The 21,962-nt window shown below is 45.7% G+C and overlaps 2 protein-coding genes across 2 annotated transcripts in view; one reads left to right on the forward strand and one right to left on the reverse strand.

Moving 5' to 3' along the window:
* The first annotated feature begins 1,559 nt into the window (after window positions 1–1,559).
* LOC309557076 (NACHT, LRR and PYD domains-containing protein 12-like) overlaps window positions 1,560–21,962 on the forward strand; it is a 139,645-nt gene continuing 119,242 nt past the window's right edge. The window contains exons 1-4 of the mRNA XM_082259682.1: window positions 1,560–1,606; window positions 5,970–6,130; window positions 11,475–11,646; window positions 15,928–15,993. Coding sequence (XP_082115808.1) covers window positions 1,576–1,606; window positions 5,970–6,130; window positions 11,475–11,646; window positions 15,928–15,993 — 430 coding nt within the window. The 5' untranslated portion in view covers window positions 1,560–1,575. The remainder of the gene's footprint in view (window positions 1,607–5,969; window positions 6,131–11,474; window positions 11,647–15,927; window positions 15,994–21,962) is intronic.
* On the reverse strand, window positions 6,882–10,440 carry LOC309555541 (uncharacterized protein; the record flags this gene model as incomplete). Its single annotated transcript, XM_082257606.1, has 2 exons — window positions 6,882–6,896; window positions 9,805–10,440. Coding segments are annotated over 2 exons (651 nt in total), but the record flags the coding sequence as incomplete, so codon positions are not given.

A 21,962-nucleotide genomic window follows, 5' to 3' on the forward strand; every position in this document is an offset into this window, starting at 1 on the left:
TACTACACAACTACTTCACCACTGCTACTACACAAACGACTTCATTGCTACTACATCACTACTACACAATTACTATACCACTACTACACTGCTACTACACCACAACTACAGCACGCGCTATACCACTGCTACTATATCATTACTACACAATAACTATACCACTACCACACTGCTACTACATCGCTACTTTACCAATACTACACCACAGCTACACTGCTACTAGATCACTACTACACAATTACTATACCACTAACACACTGCTACTACATTGCTATTTTACCACAACTACACTGCTACTATGCCACTGCTACACAGCTACTACACAACTGCTACTATATCACTACTACACAGTTACTATACCACTACTACACTGCAACTACACCACGCTCTATACCACTGCTACTATATCACTACTACACAATTACTTCACTGCTACTACACTGCTACTACACCACGCTCTATACCACTGCTACTACCTATATCACTACTATACAATAACTATACCACTACCACACTGCTACTACATCGCTACTTTACCAATACTACAGGTACCACAACTACACCCCTACTACACTACAACTACACTGCTACTATGCCACTGCTACACAGCTACTACACCACTGCTACTATATAACTATTACACAATAATTATACCACTACCACACTGCTACTACGTGGCTACTTTACCAATACTATACCACAACTACACCACTACAACTGCACTGCTACTATGCTACTGCTACACAGCTACTACACCACTGCTACTATATCGCTACTACACAATTACTACACCACTGCTACTACAGTGCTACTACACAACTACAGCACGCTGTATACCACTGTTACTATATCACTACTACACAATAACTATAGCACTACCATACTGCTACTACATCACTACTTTACCAATACTACACCACTACTACACTGCTACTATGCCACTGCTACACAACTACTACACAATTACTATACCAGTACTGCACTACTACTACACCGCTACTTTACCACTACTAGACCGCTTCTACACCACTGCTACTATATCACTACTACACTGCTACTACACTGTTACTATACTACTGCTAAACTGATACTATGCCATACTACATGACCATTATACCACTGCTACACCACTTCCACACTGCTACTACACAGCTACTACACCACTACTGCAATGCTACTACATCCCTTATGCACCATTACTCCAGTGATCTCCGCTGGCTTCCAGGTCCTGCACCGGTGGCTGTCCTTCTGCAGTGTGCAGACAGGTGGTCACCCCCTTGGCACCATTCAGAGAAGGTGTCACTGCAGCCACACTGAGCCAATGTCAGTACCTGGAATTCTTCCTTCTACCACGTCCATACATGACCAACCTGACACCGATCACTGATTGGGTGACACCCCTCTAAGGATTCTCCGGGACCTGTTAAGGTCGATGACCCCACATTTCTTTATCCTTTTATGTATGAATAATATTAGGAAGTAAAGTTCGGTTAGAAGTAAAAAGTAACATTTCTTTGTAATTGTCTCCAGGTGATGGGCTGACATCTGCCGGAAAACTCGCCGAAACCAGAAAAGATGGCGGAGGGCCGGAGGTCCAGAACATCCGGTAATCAGAGTTCTCTATTCCTCCTTCCTCTAGGTATAGAAGATTCTTTGATAATAATCAATGATGATAGCAAACAAAACAAAAAATCAGCGGCAGCTCTTGCAATGTTTTTATTTATCAGCGAAACAACTACACACAGCGATGTCTCCAACCCAAAACCAACCTTCCTCAACGCGTTTCACCAATCACGGTTCACTCACAAGGATATGGCAGTTAACAGACCAGGCATATTAACCATTTCCCGCCTGTAGGAGGTCACATGACATCCTGGACTTGAAGTGGAGATATCGGGAAGATGGCTGCAACTACAGGCAGCATCCCGGTATCTTTCTTTTCAGCCGGTGATTCCCTACAATGTAAAAGCCACCTTAGCGGCTGATTAGCTGCTGAATTGCTTTTACAGGCAGGGGGAGGGGATGTTTCTCCTCCCACCACCCACTGGCACCTTTCCAGGCTCTCCCGTGCAATCAGGGATGTTCACTGGGGTACCACAGATCCGGTCCACGACCATCTCTATGATCCTAAAAGGAAAAAACCCTCCAAGGGTGGGACTATTTGTAGGCAAAATTGGACACCAAAAATATTGACAAATATATACAAAAACTATTTTAGAAGATCCCAATATAAAATATCCACAACTAGGAGGAGATGCGGGCTAAAGGGGTATAGACATGATAGAAAAGTACGAAAAAGAACTTCTACATCTCTATGATCCTGGGAGGCCGGAAGCAACGTCATGACGTCCCTTCCAGCTCCTGCAGCTGTACACACTGCCATCTGATTAGACCCCAGATATTGTACCAATGCCTCCCATCAGAACTGTAAAAAATAATAAAAAAAATAATATTGTAAAAAATAATGTAAAATTAAACTTATAAAAAATAATAAATAAATCAAAAACTACTGCTGCTAGGTCGGTGGTTCCTCCTGTTGTTGCACCCACTGCTGTTCCTAATGCCGCTCCTGCAGTTGCAGCTGATGTCACTGTAACCAGAAGAAGGACTAGTTTGGCCCCCCCTTCCGCAGCGCTATGGGGGTGAACCCAGTCAGTGTCATGACTTCCCAAACCAAGTGGGCATTTATTTTGAGATGGTTCCTCAGGCGTTTCCCTCTGACGGGTCCAAGGTGGGCTTCCTAATCTTGTTGCTCTCGGACAAGGCCTTGGCCTAGGCGAATCGCTTCCGGGAGAACGATAATCCAGTGATACTCAATTACCTGGGTTTTGTTGACTCCTTTCGTAGAGTATTCAATGTGCCTGCTCGCTCTGCCTCTGCTGCTAAGCTGCTCCTTCATACCAGGTCGGGGAGATGGTGTGGTAGTCGACCCATAATCTCAACCTCAGGGTGCCCACTCCTAAACTGGCACCCCGTTTTTTTGGGCCTTTTGGCATCCTCCGTAAGGTGAACCCGGTGGCCTATGCCCTTGATCTTCCTCCTGGCATGCGTATTCCCAATGTCTATCACGTGTCACTTTTGAAGCCACTGGTTTGCAGGTTTGCAATGGCTATACTTCTCCACTTCCTCACCCTCGTCCCATTCCTGTGGGCAATCATGAGGAGTATGAGGTTAGCAACATCTTGGATTCTCGTCTGCTCCGAGGTCAGGTTCAATACCTGGTTCACTGGAAGGGTTATGGTCCTGAGGAGCGCTCCTGGGTTCCCTCCACTGATGTTTATGCTCCCGCCTTTCTCCGCGCTTCCCATGCTCGCTTTCCTCAGAAACCGTTTTTTGCTCCGTAAAGGAGGGCCCTTGAGGGGAGGGTACTGTCAAGGTCTTACCTTGCCTTCCTGTTGGCAGCCATCTTGGACTTGTGCAGACTGCTGTCTCTTATAAACTCTGCTTGCATCATCACTTTACTGCTGCCTGGGCGTCGCTCAGTGATGATGTTGCACACCTGACGGGTTGCAGTCCTTGCCCTTGTGTTTGTGCTCCAAGGTGCATCTCTGCTAGCAGTCTTCTGTTCTCTGTGTTCCTCTGTGTATGACCTGGCTTGGTTGACGACTCTCCTGGCTCTCGACCCCCGCATCGGCAGACGACCCCGCATTGGCAGAGTACCCGCTCCTGGACTTGACCCTGGCTTGGATGACTACCTCCTTCTGGACTTGACCCCGGCTTGTTCCTGCTCTCACTTCCTCACTTTTGCTGTGCGTTTTAATGTTGTTTTCTCCAATAAACTGCTTTATTTTACCTGCATTCCCGTGTGGTCTGGTTTCCTGGCACCCTGACAGGTCTCCATTCAGTGTCCTCCACCCCTCTCTGCCAATCCCTGCACTGGTCTCCATACAGTGTCCTCCATCCCTCTGCTAATCCCTGCACTGGTCTCCATTCAGTGTCCTCCACCCCTCTCTGCCACTCCCTTCACTGGTCTCCATTCAGTGTCCTCCACCCCTCTCTGCCAATCCCTCCACTGGTCTCCATTCAGTGTCCTCCACATCTGTCTGCCAATCCCTCCACTGGTCTCCATTCAGTGTCCTCCGCCTCTGTCTGCCAATCCCTCCACTGGTCTCCATTCAGTGTCCTCCACCTCTCTTTTCCAATCCCTCAATTGGTCTTCATTCAGTATCCTCCACCCCTCTCTGCCAATCCCTCCACTGGTCTCCATTCAGTGTCCTCCACCCCTCTTTTGCCAATCCCTCCACTTGTCTCCATTCAGTGTCCTCCACCCCTCTCTGCCAATCCCTCCACTGGTCTCCATTGAGTGTCCTCCACCCCTCTCTGCCAATCCCTCCACTGGTCTCCATTCAGTGTCCTCCACCCCTCTTTTGCCAATCCCTCCACTGGTCTCCATTCAGTGTCCTCCACCCCTCTCTGCCAATCCCTCCACTGGTCTCCATTCAGTGTCCTCCACCCCTCTCTGCCAATCCCTCCACTGGTCTCCATTCAGTGTCCTCCACCCCTCTCTGCCAATCCCTCCACTCGTCTCCATTAAGTGTCCTCCACCCCTCTCTGCCAATCCCTCCAATGGTCTCCATTCAGTGTCCTCCACCCCATCTGCCAATCCTTCCACTGGTCTCCATTCAGTGTCCTCCACCCTTCTCTGCCAATCCCTCCACTCATCTCCATTAAGTGTCCTCCACCCCTCTCTGCCAATCTCTCCACTGGTCTCCATTCAGTGTCCTCCACCCCTCTCTGCCAATCCCTCCACTGGTCTCCATTCAGTGTCCTCCATCCCTCTCTGCCAATCCCTCCACTCGTCTCCATTCAGTGTCCTCCACCCCTCTCTGCCAATCCCTCCACTGGTCTCCATTCAGTGTCCTCCACCCCTCTCTGCCAATCCCTCCACTCCTCTCCATTAAGTGTCCTACACCCTTCTCTGCCAATCCCTTCACTCGTCTCTATTCAGTGTCCTCCACCCCTCTCTGCCAATCCTTCCACTGGTCTCCATTCAGTGTCCTCCACCCCTCTCTGCCAATCCTTCCACTGGTCTCCATTCAGTGTCCTCCACCCCACTCTGCCAATCCTTCCACTGGTCTCCATTCAGTGTCCTCCACCCCACTCTGCCAATCTCTCCACTGGTCTCCATTCAGTGTCCTCCACCTCTGTCTGCCAATCCCTCCACTTGTCTCCATTCAGTGTCCTCCAATCTATCCACTGGTCTTCATTCAGTATCCTCCACCCCTTTCTGCCAATCTCTCCACTGGTCTCCATTCAGTGTCCTCTACCCCTCTTTGGCAATCCCACCACTAGCTTCCGCTCACCCAACGAATACATTACAAATAGTATCAGCAACTTTCAAAGCCATCCACAACTCTGCCTCCACCTACATTACCAACTTAGTCTCAAAATACCAACCAAATCCTCCTCTTCGTTCCACCCAAGTCCTCCTGCTCTCTAGCTCCCTCGTCACCTCCTTCCATACTCTTCTCCCAAGACTTCTCCCGAGCCTCTCCTATCCTATGTTACTCCCTTCCCAAATCTGTCCGACTATCTCCTACTCTGTTTGCTTTTAGACGATCCCTGAAAACCCTCCTCTTCAGAGAAGCCTATTCTACCCCCCAACCTAACTGTACATTTATTTTCTCCATCAGCTCCTTCCCCACAGTTTGTTACCTTTTTTTATCACTTGACCCTCCCTCCTAGATTGTAAGCTCCAATGAGCAGGGCTCTGATTCCTCCTGTATGGAATTGTATTGTAACTGTACTGTCTGCCCTCATGTTGTAAAGCGCTGTGCAAACTGTTGGTGCTATATAAATCCTGTATTATAATAATAATAATAATAATAATAATAATAATAATAATAATACAATAAAACAAAAACTAACAACCACACAAATGGGGGACAAATAACATATTTATAGATGCTTTTCACAGAAGATGTAAAATCTGAATTTAGTCCATAAACCTGTAATTGTATTTTCTTCAGAGGATATCGGGAGATTCCGCCAGCAACTGCACAGATATGATGAGAAATCGCTGAGGCTGCTGTTCCGGTATTACAGAGATGATCTGACCTATATCCTGCAGACTTTGGACACCGAGTCCATTCTGGAAGAACTACATTCTCGAAATGTCCTAAACCCAAAGGTAAGAAAAAATATATTTCTATATTATCTGTAACTGAAAATGTGTCGGTAAGAGACAACTTCTAAAGCCAAACCCCAAGCTATAGGTTTGGAAAGTGGGGGAAATCTGCTCATGGGGACACCCCTTCTGGTTAACCATACGACCTCTGGAAGATTTTTCCCCATGACCAGAGCATTTTATTTCCTATTCAGCACTGTGTTACTTTAACTGGTAATTGCACGGTCATGTAACACTGAACCCAAATTAAATTTAGATCATTTTATTTACACAAATAGGGCTTTCTTTTTGATTTGATCACCTACGCATTTGTATTATTTTTTTGCTAATTAACTATTTACCGCCCGCCCACCGTCAAATGATGGTGGAGTGATGCGGCTCTCGTTCTGTCCTATTATTATTTACATAATATACATATATATATATATATATATATATATATATATATATATATACTATTGTATTTATATTATTATGTCATATAAATCTAATAAAAAAAAACTGTTTGCTGTAACTTACTATAAAGTGTGAGCTTGAGTTTGGCTTAAATTTGTTAGTGTATCTAAATCTGCTAGTACTTCTAACACTTCCCCTTCCCCCCAGACTGACAATGCTGCTGTCCAAATGTGCCCCCTGTGCTCCTTCATCCAGAGTGGGGGGCACTCTAATACAGGAGGTGTGTTACTGGCCAGATCATCAGGTGAAAATAGAGAGGGTAAAAGGCTAAAATAGAAAACTAAAGCAGCCGCCACATCTAATGATTGGTAAGCTGCAATATATGTCATTTTTTGGTTTATTATTGATTTAAACTAAAATAATGACCCTACAACTGTGCGCCTACACCTGGTGTGCACGGGAATGTGTAATGTATAGGTGAGGTTCAGGCAGTACTGAGACAGGTTTATCCAGCGCCCAGGGCCAAGACACAGAACTGTGTCCCCCTCCCCTGCTGCTAATGAATGCCTTAGAATGGGTGCACCCCCCCCTCGATGCTCCGGTTGCCCATGAATGGCATGGTGAGTAGGTGCCCCCCCACACTGCGGAGCCTGGGGCGGCTTCCCCCTCCTGCCCACACTTTGTCCCGTCTCTGAGTTTATTATTATTATTATTATACAGGATTTATATAGCGCCAACAGTTTGCGCAGCGCTTAACAAAATGAAGGCAGACATTACAGTTACACTACAATTTGGAACAAAAGGAATCAGAGGGCCCTGCTCGTTAGAGCTTACAATCTAAAAAGGGAGGGTCAATTGATACAAAAGACAATAGCTGTGGGGGATGCGCTGATGGAGCAAGAGAAACAGCGTTATTAGTTAGTAGCCGGGTAGGCTTCTTTAAAGAGAAGGGTTTTCAGGGATCGTCTAAAGATGGATAGATTAGGGGACAGTCGGACAGATTGGGGTAGAGAGTTCCAAAGAATGGGAGAAGCTCTGGAGAAATCCTGGAGGCGAGCATGGGAAGAGGTGACAAGGGAGCTAGAGAGCAGGAGGTCTTGGGAGGACCGAAGAGAGCGGCTAGGTTGATATTTTGAGATCAGATTAGTGATGTAGCTGGGGGCAGAGTTGTGGATGGCTTTGTAAACTGTTGTTAGCACTTTGAATTTTATTCGTTGGGTGAGTGGAAGCCAATGAAGGGATTGGCAGAGAGGGTTGGAGGACACTGAACGGTTGGTAAGGTGGATAAGTCTTGCAGCTGCATTCATTATGGATTGAAGGGGGGATAATCTATGTAAGGGTAATCCAATGAGGAGGGAGTTGCAATAGTCGAGGCGAGAGATAACCAGGGCGTGAATTAAGAGCTTGGTGGTGTCATTGGTTAAAAAGGGCCGTATTCTAGCGATGTTGCGGAGGTTAAGGCGGCATGATTTGGACAGGGATTGGATGTGAGCCTGAAAGGACAGTGCAGAGTCCAGGGTTACCCCTAGCACCCTGGCATGTGTGGAAGGACTAATAGTTATTCCATTGATCTTGACAGAGAATTCTGGGGAAGGGGCACATAGAGGAGGAAATATTATGAGCTCGGTTTTAGATAGATTCAGTTTGAGGAAGTGGTGAGACATCCAGGCTGATATGTCTGTTAGTAGATCAGTGATGCGGGAGGAGACTGATGGGGTGAGCTGAGGGGTAGAGAGGTAGATTTGGGTGTCATCAGCATAGAAATGGTAGTGGAAGCCATGGGAGGCTATTAGCTGACCCAGGGAGGAGGTATAGATTGAGAATAGTAGTGGTCCAAGGACAGAACCTTGGGGGACCCCAACAGTAAGAGGAGTTGCAGAGGAGTAAGTGGAATTGTAAGTGACACTGAAGGTGCGGTGAGATAGGTAAGATTCGAACCAGTGGAGAGCACAGTCACGGAGACCGAGCAAACTGAGTTTTTTGAGAAGGAGGGGGTGGTCAACAGTATCAAAGGCAGCCGAGAGGTCCAAGAGTAAGAGTATCGAGTAGTGACCATTGGTTTTTGCTGTTAGTAAGTCATTTGTAAGTTTTAGGAGAGAAGTTTCTGTGGAGTGTTGCCGGCGAAATCCAGACTGAAGGGGATCAAGGAGGTTATTCTCAATGAGGTGCTTGCTCAGGCGGTTGTAGACTAAACGTTTAAGAAGCTTGGAAGCAAAAGGGAGTAAGGAGATGGGTCTTAAGTTATTAAGATTGGAGGGGTCTAGCGAGGCTTTCTTTGGTATGGGAGTTACTAGCGCATGTTTTAGAGAGTTGGGGAAGATCCCAGTGGAGAGGGAGAGGTTGAAGATATGAGTTAGAGAGTGTAGGATAGAGTCAGAGGGTGACCGTAGTATTTGAGAAGGAACAGGGTCCAGGGGGCAGGAAGTTAGGTGGGCATTAGAAAAATTTTTAGTGAGTTCCTCTACAGTAGTTGGGTTAAACAAGGGAAGTATTGATTGTGCAGGAGGACAAGGAGTGTAAGGTGAGGGAGATATCTTTAGTGTAAAAATCTCTTCACGAATTGTATCGATCTTATTTTTGAAGTGATTGGCAATCTCTTGGGCAGTGAGTAAGTTAGTGGGTGGAGGCAATGGAGGACGAAGTAGAGCGTTGAAGGTAGAAAAGAGTTGACGGGGACTGTGTGAGAGGGTGTTAATGAGAGTGATAAAGTAGGTCTGTTTGGCAGTGTGGAGGCAGGAACTGTATTTTTGGAGGGCAGATTTATATTGACAGAAATCTTGCTGTGACTTAGTCTTACGCCACAGACGCTCAAGAGCGCGACTACGTTTTTTGAGGCTTCTGGTATTGTCTGTCTGCCAGGGTTGAAGCGGTCGGGGCCTGATTCTGTGTGTAGTGAGGGGGGCCAAAGCATCCAGGGTAGATGACAGTGAACTGTTGTAGACAGAAGTGGCCATGTTGGGGCAGGAGAGGGATGAGATTGTGTTGAAGAGACCATCTGTAGCAGAAAAAAGAAGTGAAGGGTTCAGATGGCGAAGGTTTCTACGGGTAATTGTTCGGTAGTTGGAAGGTAAGGAGGAGGACAAGGAGAGACTGAAACTAATGAGGTGGTGATCAGAGAGAGGGAATGGAATGTTGGAGAGGTTGTGAGGGGTGCATAGGTAGGAGAACATGAGGTCAAGGCTGTTGCCATTAGAGTGAGTAGAAGCATGTGTCCATTGTTTTAGGTCAAAAGAGGAGGTTAAGCTCAAAAGTTTAGAAGTAGCAGGAGTGTTAAGATTAACAGGGATGTTGAAGTCTCCAAGAATGATTGTGGGAATTTCAGAAGAGAGAAAGTAGGGTAGCCAGGCAGAGAAGTCATCAAGGAAGCCTGATACCGGTCCAGGAGGCCGATAGATCACAGCAATTCTCAACGAAACTGGAGAAAATAGACGAATACAGTGAGCTTCAAATGAGGAGAGAGACAGAGAAGGCGGTGGATGAAGAACCTGAAAAGTGCTTTGAGGGGAAAGCAGAATTCCAACCCCACCTCCTTTCCGTCCACTAGGCCTGGGAGAGTGAGTCCACAGGAGGCCACCATGGGAGAGGGCAGCAGGAGAAGGAGAGTCAGATTCTTGAAGCCAGGTCTCAGTAATTGCAAGCAGGTTGAAGGAGTTTGTGATAAATAGGTCATGGACAGAGGTGAGTTTGTTGCAAACAGAGCGGGCATTCCAGAGGGCGCAGGAGAAGGGGAGGTTGGCTTGAGGCAGAAGAGGAATAGAAACCAGATTGTGTGGATTTCGGCTGGTGTCAGAGGATAGGGGGTGATGGGTATGTCTGCCAAAGGTAAATGATGGGAGTCCAGGATTTGGGGAAATATCTCCAGAGGTTAGGAGAAGCAAAAGGGTGAGGGAGGTGATATGGGAGTATGATTTATGAGGGGGGGACACATCTCAGTGTCCCGTAGGTTTTATTGGTGTGTGGGTTCAGAATCAACAGGAGTTGATGAGTGCAGTATAAAGGTGAAGATAGGAGTGAGGGTGATATATACAAGCTGTGGGGCGGAGATGAGGGGTGAAGGAGAGAAAGTTTTAGGAGAGAGGATGCAAACATGAGAAGGAGAATTAGGGATTGCATAATACAGTGGTTCTCAATTCCGGTCCTCGGGACCCACTAACAGGCCAGATTTTAAGTATTACCTTGGGGGATGCAGACTAGAATAATGCAATCACTGAGCAGCAAATTAGATCACCTGTGATGTAATTTAGTTATCTTGCAAACCTGGCCTGTTGGTGGGTCCCGAGGACCGGAGTTGGGAACCACTGGCATAATACAGGGTGGTGAGATTGCGATGTAAACTGAATGTGAGATGGAAAAGCAGTATAGAGTCTCAGCTCACCTGTACTCAGTCTGTTGGCTTGCAGTTGTATGCTTTGTGCATTTGCTGAAGTGCTGAGCAGAAGTGTAATACTTAATCCAATATTAATACTTTATCCAAGATGATAGTTGCCAATGCAATCCCAGCCTGTGCAACCCCTAGAAAGGGCTTACATTTATACAGAGTTGGGTGGAGGTATTGCCAATTAATCAATTAGGATTGCATAGGAGGGACACATGGCTGACAGAATAAACTTCTCACACCCAAAACAGACTACAAGGAATAGCAAGAGGGCAGAATGGCAGAGTAATAAAGATAAGGAGAGCTCATAATTTGGGTAGAGACAAGAGAAAGCAAAACAAACATCAGTGTTCAATGGACAGAGGTAAAAGATTTTGAAAGCAGCATAAGAAAGCAGCATATGATTACCATTAAGCAAATTAGAGAAATGATTCTGTTTCAGTTAATGTGTGTGTGTGTGTGTGTGTGTGTGTGTGTGTGTGTGTGAATGGGTTTTATATTTTACACTTTTATTTTTCCATGTTATCCCGTCTGCTGTTATCACACACGTCTGATAATACCGCGTCTGTGTTCCAGGAATATCTACAAATGAGAGATGTATGGGAGACGGATACTTTCTCCAATCGTTTGTTAGAAGATGTGATTGGATCTGGAAGAGACGCTGTGATTGGATTCTGGGAATGTCTTTTTGTACTACGCAATTGTCACCCCAATATATTGGCAGTTGTGGATGAAATCACCAATACAGGTAATTTACATTGTATCGTATTACCACTTCCTAACCGTGCCATAGCCGAACGATGACTACAGTGCAGCTCTCTACTTCTGGCAGAGCGTCCATGGACGTCCTTCCGGAGCCCCACACCCCCTGGGGCATGCATCCAGCACACTCTGTGATCTCTGGACACAGCCATTCAAGATGGTGATAGAAGGCCAATCACAACGGCCCTTTACCACATGATTAGCTGTGTCCAATCACAGCTGATTACAGTGTAAACAGAGTTGCTGGTTATCGGCATTCCTCTCCTCATGCACTGTCACAGTTTAAGGAGAGGAGAGCTGGTAACCGGCGATCCTGACTGGGCACATGTAACAGATACTGTAATCAGGGTACTTATTATCAGTGCAGCTCCAACAGTACCTGTCAGTGCCATCAATGCTGCCCACCAGTGCCCATCAGTGCCTACTCATCAGTGCCACCTAGCATTGCCAATTAGTGCTGCTCATCAGTGCCGCATATCAGTGCATCCTCATCAGTGCCAATCAGTGCCTCCTCGTTAGTGCCCATCAGTGCTGCCTCATCAGTGCCCATCAGTGCCTCTTCATCAGTGCCCATCAGTTCCTCCTCATCAGTGCCCATCAGTTCAGCCTCATCATTGCCCATCAGTGCCGCCTCATCAAAGCCCATCAGTTCAGCCTCATCAATGCCCATCATTGCCGCCTCATAATTGCCCATTAGTGCCGCCTCATCAGTGCCAACTCATCAGTGCCCATTAATGCCTCCTCATCAGTGCCCATCAGTGCCGCCTCATCAGTGCCCATCAGTGCAGCCTCATCATTGCCCATCAGTGCAGCCTCATCAATGCCCACCAGTGCAGCCTCATCAATGCCCACCAGTGCAGCCTCATCATTGCCCATTAGTGCCACCTCACCAGTGCAGCCTCATCATTGCCACCTCATCAATGTCCATCAGTGCAGAGTCCTCATTGCCCATCAATGCCACCTCATCAGTGCCCATCAGTGTCGTCTCATCAATGCCCATCAGTGCAGCCTCATCATTACCCATCAGTGCTGCCCCATCAGGGCCCATCATTGCAGGAGAAAAATCACTTATTTGCAAAATGTTATAACAAACGAAGAAAACATTTTTTTTTTCAAGATTTGTTTGTTTGTTTAGCACAAAAATAAAACCCCCAGTGGTGATTAAATATCACTCGTTCTTTGTGTGAAGAAATTGATAAAAATGTCATATGGGTAAAGTGTAGCATGACCACGCAATTGTCATTCAAAGTACGACAACGCTGAAAGCTGAAAATTGGTCTGGGCAGGAAGTGGTTAATAAAAGAGGAAGTGACATGACATATGTGTTACATTGTCACATATTTCATGAAAAGCATGCTGAACAGTGACAAAGGGGGGGGATGGGGAATCCCTTTTTATAATCCAGTGGGGCCAATTCACCACTTCTAAATTATTTGTCCATGTACTCCAATCCCTAACATGGGGGGGGGGGGGGGTAGATCTGAAAGACTATGAATGGAGAAGGTGGCTCTTTAAATCATCCACCCCCTCCATCCAGAGATAGTGGTAGGACTACTTTGAATGGCGGAGCACACATACATAGGTCACGCCCATATATGTAAACAGTGTTTGCACCACACATGTGAGGTATCGCCGCAAATAATTCTATCCCTAGACCTCCTGTGTAACTCTAAACTGGTAATCTGTAGAAACTTTTAAAACGTCCCCTATGGAGAATTTTTAAGTACCAAAGTTTGGCACCATTCCACGAGTGTGCGCAATTTTAAAGCATGACATGTTGGGTATCTATTTACTCGATGTAACATTATTTTTCATATTATAGAAAAAAAATATGGGTATATATTATGTTTTCTTTTTTTCATTAACCACTTTTGGACTGGAATGTTTTACCCCCTTAATGACCAGGCCATTTTTTGCGTTTCGGCACTTTAACTGACAATTGCGCGGTGGGGCGACGCTGTACCCAAATACAACTGATGTCCTTTTTTTCCCACAAACAGAGCTTTCTTTTGGTGGTATTTGATCACCTCTGCGGTTTTTATTTTTTGCGCTATAAACAAAAAAATATATATTTCTGAAAAAAAAACAATATTTTCCACTTTCTGCTATATAACATTCCCGATAAAAAAAAATTAAAAATCAAAATGTTTCATCATTTTAGGCCAATTTGTTTTCTGCTACATAGTTTTGGTGAATAAAAATCCCAATAAGCCTATTTTGATTGGTTTGCACAAAAGTTATCGCATCTACAAAGTAGGGGAAAGATTTATGTCATTTTTTTTTCTTTTTTTACTAGTAATGGCGGTGATTTGCGATTTTTAGCGGGACTGCGACATTGTGGCAGACAGATCGGACCCCTAACTGACATTTTTGATACTTTTGGGGGGGCCCAGTGACATTACTACAGTAATCGGTGCTAAAGATATGCACTGTCACTGTACTAATGACACTGGCGGGGAAGGGGTTAACCCTATGGGTGATCAAAGGGTAAAATCTATGCCTAGGGAGTGTTTTCTAACTGTGAGGGGGATGGGCTTATGGAATCATCACAGGGACCTGTGATCCTAAATAGGAGGAACACAGGAGCCCTGTGTTGATTACTGAGAGAACAACAGTCTGCTGTGTTTACAACAGCAGACCACCGTTCTCTCTCCACTAGGAGCGATCGTCGATGCCTGGTGGCAATCGCGGCTGCTGGCCCTGCACCTCAGCTTCCCCCGCTGGCGAATAGGCGAACAGCCGTACAGGTAAGGTGATTCGCGGGAACCTACCGCCGTATATAGGCGGTGGCTGGTCGGCAAGTGGTTAAAATTTATTTTTTGCAAAAATATTCCTTTCGAAAAACCACTGCACAAAGGATGTGTTACATAAAAAGTTGCAATGACCACCATTTTATTCTCTAGGGTCTCTGCTAAAAAATATATATATAATGTTTGGGGGTTCTAAGTAATTTTCTAGAAAAAAAATACCAGTGTCAGAAATAGGCCTGGTCCTTAAAGTGATTGTAAATGATCACCTTGTAAAACAACCCATTCAGTTAAAAATATATAAACATCCCTTGTGACAGCAATAGGCAGTGACAGGTACTCTTTATGGAGGGATCGGGGGGGAATGTGACAGTAATAGGAGTGACAGGTACTCTTTATGGAGGGATCGGGGGGGAATGTGACAGTAATAGGAGTGACAGGTACTCTTTATGGAGGGATCGGGGGGAATGTGACAGTAATAGGCAGTGACAGGTACTCTTTATGGAGGGATCGGGGGGATGTGACAGTAATAGGCAGTGACAGGTACTCTTTATGGAGGGATCGGGGAGGAATGTGACAGTAATAGGAGTGACAGGTACTCTTTATGGAGGGATCGGGGGGGAATGTGACAGTAATAGGAGTGACAGGTACTCTTTATGGAGGGATCGGGGGGAATGTGACAGTAATAGGCAGTGACAGGTACTCTTTATGGAGGGATCGGGGGGAATGTGACAGTAATAGGAGTGACAGGTACTCTTTATGGAGGGATCGGGGGGGAATGTGACAGTAATAGGCAGTGACAGGTACTCTTTATGGAGGGATCGGGGGGATGTGACAGTAATAGGCAGTGACAGGTACTCTTTATGGGGGGAATGTGACAGTAATAGGAGTGACAGGTACTCTTTATGGAGGGATCGGGGGTCTAAAAGACACCAAACCCCTCCACTGCACTTCAATGTATTCAAAATGTTGAAATCAGCATTTTTGAATACTGAGTTTTTTTTTTTTTTTTTAAATCGGCGCTATTAGCAGCTGGGTAAACCGGAAGTGACGTTGTGACATCGCTTCCGGGTTAATACATCCGAGACCCGATCAAAGCCAAATCCGGCTTTGTTCGGGACTCCAACCAGCCGGTGGACATGTTGGCTGGTTGCTAGGGTCTCCCAATGGGACGGGAGACCCAGGCAGAGCCGCAGAAGGTGGCGGGAGGGGGGGGGGACGTCCTCTCTCGCTCGCTGGGATAATGGCCGAGTGGCTGCTGAGCCGCATTGGCTGTTATCTTCTGAAAGCCGACTGCCGGCTCTAAAGAACGGTATCTGGGTGATGCCTGCAGCTGCAGATCATTCCACTACAACCACTTCTCCGAGCCGACCTACAGGTACGTTGGTTTGCGGGAAGTGGTTAATGTGGAACATTATTTCCTTGGTAAAGAACATTGTTGTTTTAACAAGTTGTTATGGGTAAAGTTCCACATTAAGACAATCCATTACAATATATACGTATTTATTTTTCTTTTTAAGGAGAGCGTCTGGTGGAGAAGATTCTGTTGGATGAACGTGGACACACATTGCCCCCGGAGCTTAGAGGTAAATAGAACATACAGTACATGTAAAGAGCATGATTTCAGAGATGGTGTTGGAAGGTTTTCACTCTGTATGTGTAAAAAAGCTTTGGGTCCAGGCGCTGGCATCTTCAGTAAGGGAAACCAACAGTGAAGCTTTATAGTTTCACAGCCAGTTTCCTACTGTGCATGCATGAGCTGTTGCGCTTTGTGAATGGTCCCACAGTCTTCTGGGACCTGTGATGTGTCCCAGAGGCCTTGACAATCTGACCCGATGTGGGAGTGTGTCCCTTTCAAAACCAGGTACCTGCTCCCCGCCAAAAATGTGCCAAATGTGGCAGAGGAGGGGAGGAAGAATGTAAATAAGCATAAACAATGTAGGCTATGTGAGACTTTAGGTGAGACACCAGCAGGTAATGCCCAGTGTCTCCATCCCTGTATCAGAAAAAAACGAAAGTTGAAGGATAAAAAGAGGTGCATGGAAGTCAGCCAGCCCCCAGTCTGATGTACTCACCCTCCAGTCTGCCACCAACCAAGTAGACCTGTCTCATGATATAAATAAAGAACAGGGGTTTAGTTGACACGCATTTGCAAACGCATGTGTAAGCTGCAGGGCCACTACAGGGCACCCTGTTTTATCTGCAGTCCTAACACTTTCTAATTTAAGTGTCTCCACAATGGAAGCACATGGCTGCTAATGGATGGATGGGGAACAGGTGGGAGGGAGACAGCCCAAACCTCCGACGATCTGACCCGACGTGGGAGTGTGTCCCTTTCAAAACCAGGTACCTGCTCCCCGTCAAAAAAATGCCAAATGTGGCAGAAGAGGGGAGGAAGAATGTAAATAAGCGGAACTCCCCTTTTGGGTAAGGTTCTGCTTTAAATAGAAAGGAGGAGAACCAAAGGAGGCCAAGAGAGTGAATTTTTTTGAGGAGAAGCTGTTGAAGGTGGCAGACAGGTTTATCAGTAAAAATACTTAGTAATGGCCATTTGATGTAGCAGTTTGTAAGTCATTGGTGAGATTTAGAAGGGCAGTTTCTGTGCAGAGGGTAAAAGCCAGACTGTGGGGGAGGGGGGGGGGGTGAGAAGGTTGTTATTAGTGAGAAGGCAGCTCAGAGAGATGAAGACCAGGCATTCTCGAGATTTTGGAGGTAAATGGGAGCAAGGGGATGGGTCTTAGGTTGCTCAGACTGGTGTGGTCCATTGAGGGCTTTTAAAGTATGAGAGTGACAAGTACATGTTTTAGAGGGGGAAGATGCCAGTATAGTGGGGAGGGTTGAAGATGTGAGTAAGAAAGCACAAAATAGAGCAAGAGGGTAACCAGAGTAGTTGTTTTGGTATAGGGTCCAGGGGGCAGGTGGTGTGATGGGCATCAAAAAAGGTTTAGTTGCTTCTTCTGTAATGAAAGGGTCAATAAAGGAAAGTGTTGAGTGTGGTGGTACGTATGTTAGTTGGTGCAGATGACTTTACAGTGTTGATCTGGTCATAAAATGCAACTGTCTTGTTTTTCAATTAGCTGGTGATGTCCTGGGAAGTTAATAAGCTAGTGGGCGGTGGCAGTGGGGGGTCGAAGTTCAGAGTTAAAGGTAAAAAAGAGTTGATGAGGACTGGGTGAGAAGGTGTTATTGAGAGTAATGAGGTACGTATGTTTGGCAGCATGGAAGAAGGAATCATATTTTAGGAGGGCAGCTTTATACAAGGCTAAATCTTTCAGGGATCTAAATTTTTGCCACATTCACTCAAGAACATGGCTGTATATGAGATTTCTGGTGTCATCTGTTTCATGGGGTTGTTGGGCCTAATTCTGTGTGTTTTTTGTGTGTAGTGAGGGCAGGAAGTATGTCCAAGGAGGAAGAGAGTGAGCTAATGTGGACTGAAGTGATCACATCAGGGCAGTACATGGGGTGAGATTGTGGTTGTAGAGGTTTTTAGAAGCAGAATAGAGATGAGAAGGGATGAAATGGCACAGCTTCTTATGTATAAAGCCTGGTACACATTAGAAGTTTTTTTTTTTTAGTTTTATTTGTTCAACCCAGCAAATCTGATGTTAGTACAGTGATCTCCCCCGCTGAGCTATTGTGTTCTGACAGAGGGACTGCCCCCCTGCCAGAACACTCTGGCCAGCACTCTCAGCCACGAGAGCCACTCTGGTCAGCCACTCTCAGCCATTTGCTAAGACAGCTGATCGAGAGCCAATCATCAAAATGTTTTCGGTTATGCCCCCTTAACAGAAGGCAGCCAAACTTTTGTCGGACCGGCTGCTGTACACACGGGCCAAATGTCAGCAGGTTTCTATTGAACCGGCTAATGCAGTCTGATATTGTGTGTACTAGGCTTAACTTTGCTGGTTAAAGGCATACGAAGCTAAAGATAGACTGAGCACAAAACTAAACGGCTGTGATAGGTAAGACTGTGGTTAGCCAAAAAGTTGAACGGTAGCAGGGGTGTTAGCATTAAGTCAGCAAGAATCATAGTGCTTATTTTATTTTAGAGAAGAAAAGGTAGGATATTCAAGCAGAGACATCATCAAGGAAGCCATGATACAGGTCCAGGAGGCTAGTAAATCGTTATTAATAGAAGGAGGGATATAGACGGAGGTGTAGGAAGAACCTGAAAGAGGCACTATGGGGAGATAGTAGGATTTCAATGCCACTTTCTTTTTATCCAACTGGTCTGGATGAGTAAGACCAGCAGAGGCCACCATATGAGAGGGCAGCTAGAGAGGCAGTTAGATTCTTCAAGCCATGTTTCAGAGGAGGAGAGGAGCAGATAGAATTGTGAGTGACACTGAAGGTGTGATGCGAAATTTAGGAAAGAGCAGAGTTTAGAGGCTGAAGGAGTGGAGTTTTTGGAAGAGGAGCGAGTGCTCAACCACGTCAAAGGTAGCAGAAAGGTCTAAGAATATAAGTTGGAGTAGTGGCCATTGGTTTTGGCTGTTAATAAGTCATTACGTTTTAAAAGGGTGGTTACTGTAGGGTGTGGTGGGTGGAATCCACATTGCAATGGGTTAAGAAGGTTGGTAGCTGGTGATTCAGACGGTTGTGGACTAGACATTCTAGATGTTTTGAGGTAAAAGGGATCAAGGAGGTGGGTGTTAAGTTGTTCTGCCATGAGGGGTTCAGTGAGAATTTTCTTAGTATGGGGCTGACCAGTGCATTTATCAGGATGGGGAAGATGCCGGTAGCGAGGGAGAGGTTGAAGATGTAAGTTAAAGAGCGTAGAATAGAATGCGACAGAGTGAGTTAGTTAGGTAGCCTGAGCAGAGTAGTTGTGAGGTAATGGGGTCCCAGGGACAGGTGGCTAGATTACTATCAGACAGAAGTAGAGCAACTACCTTTGTGGTAATAGGATCAAAGGTGGAAAATGTTGAATGTGTTAGTAGACTTGGTATGTTTGGTGGGGATATATACGATGGGACAGGATAGGATGGGATATCCGATGGAAAATAATGGGAATCTTGTGAAAAACTGCATCTATCTTGTTTTTTAAGTAATTTGATAATTTCCTGGGTAGTGAGTGAGTTAGCGGTGAAGGAGTTGGAGGACAAAGTAAGAGAGTTAAAGGTACAAATGCGAGGACTGGATGAGAGGTTGTTGAGGAGAGTGATGAAATAGGTCTGTCTGGCAGTGTGAAGGCAGGAGCTGGATTTTTGGAAGGCAGATTGATTTTGGGTGAAGCCTTGGAGGGATTTAGTTTTATGCCACAATTTCTCAAGTGCAGGACCAGGATAGGACAGAGGTGAGATATACAGCATTAATAAATACAGTGTGCTGCAGAGTAAAGAAAAGAAGGGTTAAAATGGCAGAGGTTTCTACAGGTAATTTGGTTGGGGGCCTGTGGAACACAGCTTACCTTCGAGAAGTTGAGAAATCCCTCTCTCAGCTCCCTAGGCCCCTCTCATGTGTAATTCACCCTGTGTCTATTAGGGACACAGAGGACAGAGAAAATGAACAGCTACCTAATGGACACTGAGAATATGGTTTGGATTACTTCAAATGGTACAGTAATATTTATCAACAATATACCTGAAGTAATATATGAACACTCTGAGTCTCTAGGCCTAGGATCCATGTTAAAGGCCTAGCTGCCTATTGTCAATAGGGGACTGCTCTGCATAGTCAGACTTGTAACAGATGCTAATATCATCAGCTCAACCACCTGTCTTCCACACATTGTTGATTGTGCTAATTTACTCACCTACTGTCTACTGTGGGGATGTGTTTACACTTATAATAATATGTATTGTATTTTGTGAGCTTGATGACAGCAAGTCTGCTAGTTAATAAACTCAAGTTAATTAAATACCTGTCATCTGTTAGTTGCTGAGAGGCAAGAAGAATACTGTTTGTGTTGGTTGTTCCTTAGATATGTTAATTATATTTTTGTACACAATTTCATCTGCATATGATATTGTAATCAGGCACCTGACCTGTTAGGGTAATCTGATCAGGAGGGGGATGTCCTCCTGTGTGGTACATAATGTGTGTGAGTCTGTTCAATGAAAGTTGTTGTTCCGGATCTATACAAGCTAAGTTCCGGCTAGTTGTCTATGTAGGGCGGCTGTAATATCTGATATCTATGTTCAAGACTGGAGGAAGCGGTATTCTGACAGAAGCCCACAAACACAGTGTGGGTCGTGGTTCTGTTACAATATCCTATTGTGAGTAGCAAGCCAGCACTGAAAAAAAGTGTTTTCACATTACCTTAAACAAATAAAATTAACCAAACAGTGGGTGCTACAAAACAAGCCAATACATATAGGTAGCCCTAAACAATGAAAATAGTACTGTTCAAATGCCCCCCAAACCTGTATCAGTCAGATCAACATGTTGAATAGACTGGTGCAAGACATACAGGATCAGCTTATCAGGCTCTAGTAGACTTCAACAAATTAGCGATCGTCTGCCTGCAGACATCGGCTCCCTGTTGCATGAATGTGAATGAAATGAGTAAAAAATCACTTCAGCTCCTGTTCTCTACCTGTAGGGAACTTTCAGACTTGTTTCGCCCTTTTTGGGTCTCTACGATTAAGCCCTGAAAAGGTTGAAACGCATCATAGGAGTTCTCTACAGGTGGAGAACAGGAGCTATGGAAATAATCCATCCACCATCTCTGGAGCCTTGAGTCATCCCTGCATTGTGAATAATGCAAGATCCGTTTACCTGATTTCATTCAAGCTGTTTATGCCTATCTTCTGACAAGACAGACATGACTTATTGGTGAGCGGTGAATGTAACGCTTTGCATCAAGTGGTAATTCTCTTGTGTAGATTCACTGACTGTTTTATTTGAATTTTACTTAATAAATGTTACTTACATAGGACTCTTTGAACTTATGTAGCACCCTTCTGTGCACGCAGAAGCTGTGGCATGCAGCATGTTTACTATGGCTGGTTTAACATTGCGGCCAGTCTTTGCCTCAGCCCTGGTGTCTCAGACCCTAACTGAATGGGCCAAGCTTTTGCACCAGGGCCTGGAGGGTGAGCCGGTCCCTGATGCTTATGTTGATTTAGCGGACCAGTTGGTCCATGGGCTGCAGTTTATTTGTGATGCAGCTTTGGATACAACTCCTGTGCTGTCCAAACTTTCTGTTTCCGCAGTTGTGATTAGGCGCCTGCTGTGGCTTAAGAATTGGTCCACAGACCAAGCCTCTAAGAAAGCTCTCATTGATCTTCCCTTTCGAGGCGATCGCCTGTTTGGGGCTACCCTGGATGACATCATTAAGGGTATCACGGGGGGGGGGGAGTACCTTCCTGCCATAGTGTAGGAAAAGGAGGGCAGAAGGGGGCCCTCCTTCTCAGCACATAGATAATTGTGCTTCTGGCAGGGAGAATAAGGGAAATAGATTTTTCAAATCTTCCCCGGGAGGTTCCAAGCAACCTTGGTCTGGTAACCTCGAGCTAGCTTCTCCTGACGCGTAGACAAGACCCCTTCAGCTTGAAGGTCTACCCTCACCCATTATTCGGGTGGGGGGACATCTTCACTGGTTTCCGGG

The sequence above is a fragment of the Pelophylax lessonae genome (genome assembly GCF_965119305.1).
Source record: "Pelophylax lessonae genome assembly, chromosome: 5".
Taxonomy (NCBI): domain Eukaryota; kingdom Metazoa; phylum Chordata; class Amphibia; order Anura; family Ranidae; genus Pelophylax; species Pelophylax lessonae.